The sequence below is a fragment of the Lipotes vexillifer genome, unplaced genomic scaffold, assembly GCF_000442215.2.
Source record: "Lipotes vexillifer unplaced genomic scaffold, Lipotes_vexillifer_v1.1 scaffold783, whole genome shotgun sequence".
Lineage (NCBI taxonomy): Eukaryota > Metazoa > Chordata > Mammalia > Artiodactyla > Lipotidae > Lipotes > Lipotes vexillifer.
In genome coordinates, this window is record NW_006793239.1 from 626,627 (window position 1) to 635,387 (window position 8,761).

Genomic DNA, 8,761 nt, shown 5'->3' on the forward strand with positions numbered 1-8,761 from the left:
GAGGGTGGGAGGGAGACTCAAGAGGGAGGAGATATGGGGATATATGTAAATGTATAGCTGATTCACTTTGTTATACAGCAGAAACTAACACACCACTGTAAAGCAATTATACTCCGATAAAGATGTTTAAAAAAAAAGTCAGTGTAAATATCTTTTTGCTAGTAATTCTTTTCTCTTTAAAATAAAGCAGTAATTATAAAAGTGTGTTGATGGGCTTATAATGTATAAAGATGTAATTTTACAAAAGAAAGGGAGGGAATAGAGGGATATTGGGGCAAAAATTTTGATACACTGTCGAAATTAAGTTGGTAAATCTAAGCTATTGGGTTTCATTTGAGATAAAATCCACCATTTTAAACTGTACAATTCAGTGATTTTTAGTATTTTCACAGTGGTATGTGGCCATCGCCAATATCTAATTCCAGAGTATTTGCATCACCCCACGAAAAAGAAACCCCAAACTTCCTAATTCCTCCTCCCCCATCCCCTGGCATCCACTAATGTCTCTGCCTCTGTGGATTTACCTATTTTGTATATTTCATATAAATGGAATAATACAATATGTAGCCTTTTGTGTCTGGCTTTTTTCACTTAACACAGGGTTCATCCATATTGCAGCTTGTATCAGTACTTTAAAAAATTTTTCTGAATAATATTCTATTGTATGGATTTTGTTTATCAGTTGATGGCCATTTGGGTTGTTTCCCCTTTTCTTGCTATTATGAATAATGCTATGAACATTCATGTACAAGTTTTTGTGTAAATGTATGTATTCTAACTCCAACTGAGTACACTGTTATACACTTCAATTCTGACACTAGCCACCTAGAGTTAGCACAGATCCCACAAATTAAGGGCTCTGTCCTCCACAAGATTGCCTCTAATTCAGACACTGCCACAAGTTCGGGGTGGCGGGGCACTTCTGACCTACTGGCTACAAATTTGGGATTTCCCACGACCCCCTCTAGTTCAATAGAGAGACAGTTATGATACTTTGAACGGGGCCGTGGAAGCATAGAGGAGCAGTCAGCCCAGAATGGGAACGTAAGCTTGTCGAGGAAGAGACTTCCCAGAAGTGACTTCTAAGCTGTGACTGGAATTTTGAATCATAGGTAGAAACCAGAAGAAGTTTGGAAGAGTAGTTTAGGCAGAGGGAATAGCATATACGAAGGCCTGGGGTGTGTGTGTGTGTGTTAGAGATGATTTGAGAGTTAATTTAAGAATTTGAGCATCAAATGTAAAAAAAGAAAAAAAAAAGCAAAATCATGCAGACCTTTGTAGGACATTTGGACTTAGAGGAGAGAGAGTGTGTAAAAGAAAAACCAGATCCAACAAAGACCCCTAAAGAATATGGCACATTTTAACACATGGCAGAGAAAAAGGTGTCTGTGAAAAAAGACAGAGAAAGAAAAACTAAAGAGGCATGAGGAAAATAAATAGAACATGGAATCACCAAAACTAAAGGAAATGTGTTCGAAGAAGCTGTATCAGATGCTGCCAAAATATTAAGGAAAGGCCTTAGAAATGCCCATTAGAGTCAGCAGTATGGAATGAGTGAGCCTGGCAAGAGCTGTGTCAGTGGGGCAGTTGGGGTAAAAGCCAAGCTGCAGTAGATTAAAGAGTGAACAAGACTCTGGGAAGTGGGGACAGGGACTCTTGACAGGGTAGGGGACAAAGGATACTAGGTGGAGTGGACAGAAACACATGTCGATACCAGAGGATGGCTTGACGTGATGGGATAGTTTTGTTTTATGATAAGGGAGACTTAGGGGACTTCCCTGACAATCCAGTGGTTAAGACTCTGCACATCTAATGCAGGGGGCGCAGGTTCTATCCCTGGTCAGGGAGCTAGGATCCCACACGCCGTGCAGTGCGGCCAAAAAATAAAATAAAATGAAAAATAAACAGTTGAAAAAAACAGGGAAGACTTAAGCTTATTTAAACCATTTTGCAATCCAGAAGAGAAAGAAAATAATAAGTTGGGCAAGCTCCCAAAGAAAGTGAGAGGGAGTGGGATCCAAAACAAAGGAAGAAAGGTCAATTGGATGAAAGAACAAGTGTGTGCAGATAAATTCATAAGTTTTGATGGTGGGCAGTTGAGGGGTTGCTGTCTGATGGCCTCTATCTTTTCTGAAAAGTAACAGACACAGGCACCTACTTAAGTGATAGGGGTGGTGAATGACTCATATTGAGGGAGAGTGCAGCAGACTTGGAATGGCCACAGTAGAGAATGGGGAAGCACTGAATTAGGGAAATCTAATTAGGTTCTGTGTAGTGGTGATGGTCATGAGATAGAAACTTAGGAATTTATAGTGGCACACCTCTGCTCTGAGATATGATTTTCTTCATCAGCATTTAGCATACTGGAGGTAAGTGCAGGAGGGGCAAAACCTATGTTGAATCAGGGTTATGGTTTTCGCCAGGTGGGTGCAGTGAAAGGATAGAAGTTAGGTGGTAATATGATGGATCAAGGACTCTAGGCTGGATAAGGAAAGAAGTGAAGACAATAGGAAAGTGATGGATGGGGAGAAAATAGGGGCCAGTGCCAGGAAGTGCCAGGGAGGTATAAGAACAGGTGAAAGTAACAGGAATGGACACTGTTACTATAGTGGACACTAGTGACTGGCCTAATAAACCTATCATGTAACTCGGGTTTTCAGACATTGCCTATGTGTGGTTCATTAAGTTTCCTTGTTTTATGTGTTGACTCTTTTTGGCCAGTTCACTATTTATAAGCACCCGCATCTTAAGGTAGAACCCAGAAATCACAGCTGATAAAAAATAATCATCACTAGCAGTGCTTCTGGAGGAAAAAAATTAAATATGTGAAGTTTTTAAGTTATAGACTATTAATTTCTGTGCTTGTGCTCCTACTCATTTAAAGTATGAGCTGCCAGGGTATGACTTACACCGGAAGGTATGTGTCACTGCCTACATTGGGGCCCCCTACCAGGACCCTTCTCACCTGCCTCCAGGTTCTCCTAAATTTCCTCAGCCAACCTGTCACTGAAACATGAAACTCTATAATTTCAGTTAAGTTGGAATATTGTCCCTTACTTAACTACAGGTGCTCTTGGAAAGGGCAGTATGTTAAGCCTTTATCAGTCACTAAGACTTTTGTGGTAACGTGTTTGGTTTGTGTTACCAGTAGGATAGCTTGCCAAGATTAGATTTTTATATCCCCAGGGAGAAAGTAGAGTAAGAAATCCACATCAGTTGTAGGGATTGGGTGGGCCAGTTCACAATACCTACAGCTAACGAAGAGGGCCCCCTGAGAGGAAGAGAACATGAGTAGGAAGAAAACTCAAGGGAGAGATGGGAGAGGGCAATAGCAAATGTTAACTTCACGATTTTGTTCAAATTCAGCCCTATCTTGGAAAACCCTCTCCGTGGTCAGTTTAGCGAGCAGTTACTGCATATGATTTGCTCTGACAGATTGGTGGGAATGTGTGCCTTTCTGATTTACAATTACTGTGTTTCAAATTTTCTATGACACAGCTTTTACATGTAGTGATGACATGCCTTGTAATCATCCTCATTGTGGCAACAGACATGCTCAGACTGTGTTAAATCATTTCAGCAGTGTCTGGATCTATAGATGATGGGTGTCAAAAGCCTCTTTAGTTAAGATTCCCCACTTAACAGGGTAAGATTCATTATGACTTCCTTTTCTGTGTTTTGATAACACAGGTGAGATACTAAGAGGCATGTGGGATGCTATAGTTCCTAGTTGGTTTTCCTTTTTCCTGTTGTGTGCAAGTTTTTATTTGGCTAGACTGGTTACCTAGGAAACAGCTGCAGGGTACAGATGGATTGGCTCTTTGGAAAATGGAATTTCAGGCCCCTTCAGGAGGCAAAAGACCTGTTGGATGAAACAAAAATTAGTGAATGGCTGAATTTATGCTTAATTTAGTGTGCTTCAACAAATCAAACTGAGACAGTTCTATAGGAGAACCTAGTTAATGCAGCATGATTTTTAAATTTAGCTTGTTTTTAATTTATTTAAGTTCACCAAATGTTTATTAATTCCTGCTTTGTGCCCACTGCTGCAGGCCATTCTAAGGGTTTCCAATGAAGCAGAAGGTTCAGTTCCCTCCTGAAAAGCTCATTTTCTGTTTGGGGTTAAAAGAAGTTACCTTAAAATCAAGTGCACGATTATGTGATACAGTCTAAATGTGTTCAGAGAATTTGGAGGATGTAAAAGATCTTGGCTAGTCAATGTGAGTGACGAATTTGAATCTACAGGCAGGAGATAATTCTTTGAGGTAAAAGATGAAATTTAAAGACCTGGTGAAAGTTTGGGTACTAACAGTTACCTGAATTTACAAGATTCAATGGTAGCAGCACAGTTACCCTTGCAGATCCCTACACCCAGACAGCTTATCGAAAATATGTAACTGTGATATAAATTATATTGCCGTAGAATCTTAAGAAAATGAATTTTAGTGACAATGTTGACCAACCACTGTTTGCACTAGCCTTTGCATAATTTAAGAAAACTCTATTTTCACTGAAAGTGTGACAGTATTAGTTTTGTAATCTCAGACCACTACAAAAATGTGAGCACATAAGAGACACTCAATAAAATATTTATGAATTGATTTGCTTATATACAGTACACCTTCTTGTTAGTTAGCATTAGCTTTCTTTTCTTCCAGAATATAGCTGTTGAATATTTGGTCTTGATTTGTGGTGATAAGGACTGTCGTAAATACAGACGTATAACTCTTCTTTTACAGCGGAACATCTGTCAGGTTATTTCTGTTGATTTGTAAAAAGTATAGGTATAATTTCCATGTTCTTACTTGTTCTCTTTGTATTCACTTGGTGTGGTGTGCCAGCCAGGAGTGGAGGAAAATGCAATCCTACTCAGAAAGCTTAACAACCTATAGGCACAGGAAGTTAAATTTGAGCCCTCCTTGCCATGTCCATAAATGGAAAGTAAATGAGGCAACATAAGGATACTCAAAATATTTTGAAGGAGAAATGTTTTAGTTATGGTTTATTGAACCTACAACTTCAAATATTTGCCAGCAAAAAATAATTCTCAAATGTAAATCTCAGGACTTCCCTGGTGGTGCAGTAGTTAAGAATCCGCCTGCCAGTGCAGGGGACACGGGTTCGAGCCCTGGTCCTGGAAGATCCCACATGCCACGGAGCAACTAAGCCCGTGCGCCACAACTACTGAGCCTGTGCTCTAGAGCCCGAGAGCCACAACTACTGAGCCTGTGCTCTAGAGCCCACGCGCCTCGAGCCCGTGCTCCACAACAAGAGAAGCCACCGCAATGAGAAGCCCGCGCACCGCAACAAAGAGTAGCCCCGGCTCTCCGCAACTAGAGAAAGCCTGCGTGCAGCAACGAAGACCCAACGCAGCCAAAAATAAATAAATAAATTTATTTAAAAAAAAAAAAGTAAATCTCAGTCCACTAGCTATTTATAGTTACCAATGAAAGTTTCTTTGTATTTTAAATTTGTGAAGAGAATTGTTACTATAATCAGAATCCATAATACTGAATTTTGCCAGAGGGTCTTTCATTGCCTGTTGTCTATTCACACTGTACTGATAGCTTTTATAAATGAGATAGTGACTACAGAGGGTAATTTGTTAGATTTTTGCTGAGTGATCAGGAGTGGTTTCCTGTTAGAAGAGCTTGAGCACTGCTGTGAATGCCTTCTTTATTTCCAAAATTACCATAAAATGCCTTATCATAATAAGACACGCCCTCCCCCTCAAGTTTTCTTTTCAAGGAAACTTTTTAATGTTTCATTTTAAGAACAATTATGCAACTCCCTGGTACCTACTCACCCCTATTGTCGTCCCTTTTCTGGTTTCAAGCAATTACCATGATACTAAAAATGTTAGTGACTGTCAAAAACTTTGAACTGATTTACTTCTCTGGCCTGTGGAATCACTCCACTCCAAACAGCAGCTCGGAGGAGGGGCAGGGTGGCATTACCTACTGTGACAGTTTGCTCACTTTCTATCCCTCTCCCGCCCCCCATCTGCCTCCATCTTGCTGGCGATGATCCTGTAATTTATAATGCTGTTTGCACCTATGCGGAGATCACAAGAAGGGCCTAATTATTAGATGATTTGAGAGAAAAAGGTACAACTTGTTTGCGTTATCGTCTTCCACTCTTTTGAAAAGTTATAGTCAGAGTTAGCATTAGAGGAAGAAAGACCACAACTCAATTCTGAGAGCAGAATTGATTTTTCTCTTCATTTTCTTTGAATACATTGCTTATTTCTACAAATGTACGAATGGCAAAGGCATGTTGCAGGAAAACCCCCTCCCTCCAACAGCCCCACCTACCCACATATACATCTGTACTTAGAGGTTCAGCCCTGGTCTGTCTTCTCCCACCAAGAGCAGCTTCCCAAAATGCCTCTGGGAATTTTACTGTCCTCAAAAAAGGCACTTGTTCATGGCAGGTGCTATGATTTTGAGGTTAATGTCTTTTTGTTGTAGTTGTTGTTGTTCACAATGAGAAAATAAGACCAATAAAAGATGCAGAAGTCTTGTTTTCAGTGGCTCCAAAAATTTCTTTTCTTGTATTTTTGGCAGCTGTTTTCCCATTTGCAGTTGCCCTTAAAGGGGGAAGCAAGCAACTTTTACTCAAAAGTAACATTTTAATTGTTCTTCTTATTGGGGAAAAGGATAAAATAATAATTCTTTCATCTTCCTTATCTAGGTTTCTGTAAATTAATTCACCCCAAATTTGATAGAGAGGTTCCTTGGGTTTGACATGAGAACATGTTTGTTTAAAAATAGCACTTGGTGTTTTACAAAAACCACTTTCATTTATTTAAATGGAAGAGGGGGCAATTTAAAAATTAGCACCGATGCCTTTTTGCTTTTCTGCTGAAGCATACTAGTAATGATTTGTCACTGTGAGTACTTGTACATTGTACAAAAATTGTTGACTTACCAAATGGGGTGAAACTACTAGTTTTTCCAGCATTTTCTTGAATTTAGTTGGAAAAGTACTTATATTGTAATTTTCTTAGACCTTTTAAGTTTAATAAAATAATATTAGTTCCAGTATTTAATCCATTATTTAATTTTATTTATGTATTACACTTAGACATATTTCAGGTTTGCCTTCAAATTTTTAAAACGTGTGTTTCTCCTCAGCCAAAATAAAATCATATACATTTGAGTCTTGGATCTGGGAATAGAAAAGTTCCAATTCTTTTTGCTAGTATGGTAATCTCAGCAAGAGCAGGAACCTCATCTCTCTTGTTCACTGTTATTTTCCTGGAGCCTAGAACAGTGCCAGACACAAGTACCCAGAAAAGTATTTAATAAATGACTGAATGAATTGCCTTCTATGACTTGTGAGGTTTTTTTTTTTTTTTTTTTTAAGTTCACTTTGTACCTTAAACAAAGTATACTACATAGTGGACTACAGCAGGATGCTGAAGAATAGGACTCAGTGGAATTCAGTGCTTGAATGACCCACTCAGAGAGAAAAGGACTAAAGGGGTTTTGGTAGGGACAATTCCCTGGGTGTGCCAAACCCACTAAAATACTCCCACGTTTTGCATCTCTCCAGGAGCACTCACTGTGGGCCTTGTGCGACAGTGTCAAACAATCCATGGACGAGACCGGACATGCATCCCACCTCGGCTTCCCCCAGAGTGGGTCACCACACTGTTTTTTATCATCATGGGAATCATTTCATTGACTGTCACATGTGGTTTGCTGGTGGCTTCCCACTGGCGAAGAGAAGCCACAAAATATGCTCGATGGATAGCATTCACTGGAAGTAAGTAACCTGTGCTAACTAAATTTGTCTAGAAGGCACTCACCCTGGAATCAAGACTCAGTAATAAGGACTCTCTAATCATCAAAGGGCACCACTTGCATACGGCCATCAGATAGACTCTACGCGGTCCCATCAGCTCTTCAGAATTCTCACCATAAGACCAGGACATCCAAACCTTAATTGCATTGTATAACGTGCTATTTTAATGAATTTTATTTTCACTCACATTGTGACCTAAGTGTTCCAGGTCTGTGACTCAGAGCTACCACTAACCTGAGTCTTCCTCTTCTTAAAGGTATTGGTATCTTCTGTCAAATAAAGATAAATCTAGAAGAAAATATACAGAAATACAAATTAGTTTAAGGTGGTGATTTGCTTTTTAGTATCATTGATTTGAGTTTCTACCATAAGTTGTGGTGTGACCATTGAAAAATCAACACATTTGGTTATTTAATAATCGTTTCTCAGCATTTCTGATGCCATTTAAGCTATGCCCAAGGGTGTGATAATATTTAAATATTACACATTCTCTTGTACTTTGCAAACCTGGTTTAATTTCAGAGCACAACGCAGGCTTTTCCCAAGCTAAAAGCAACAAAAATTCTCAAAGGGAAGATTTCTGTAATTCTGCTTTCTTCTTTCTAAAGCAGGTTTGTCCCCCAGGGAACATTTGTCAAAGTCTGGAAACATTTTTGATTGTCCCAACTAAGGGGATGCTCCTGGCACGTAGTGAGTAGAGTCCAGGGATGCTGCTGAACAGTGTACAAATGCACAGAACAACCCTCCACAGCAAAGACTAATCTGGCCCCAAATGGCAATAGGGCCCTGTTGAGAAACCCTGCTCTAAAGAACAGGATAACTATCCCTATGCCAAATACTATCGGATTTAATTTCTAATTCAGTGTCTTATAATCATCTCAGGTTTTCTTAAGTTTTTAAATAATGAATGTTATAACACAGCTTTTACTTTTTCACCTGATATTGTCGTGTA

The 8,761-nt window shown here is 39.4% G+C and overlaps 1 protein-coding gene across 1 annotated transcript in view; it reads left to right on the plus strand.

Moving 5' to 3' along the window:
• Positions 1 to 8,761, plus strand: part of MOSMO (modulator of smoothened) — a 55,221-nt gene that overhangs the window by 42,589 nt on the left and 3,871 nt on the right. Inside the window, exon 2 of the mRNA XM_007466285.1 lies at positions 7,558 to 7,770. Within this exon, the coding sequence (XP_007466347.1) occupies positions 7,558 to 7,770 (213 nt within the window). The remainder of the gene's footprint in view (positions 1 to 7,557; positions 7,771 to 8,761) is intronic.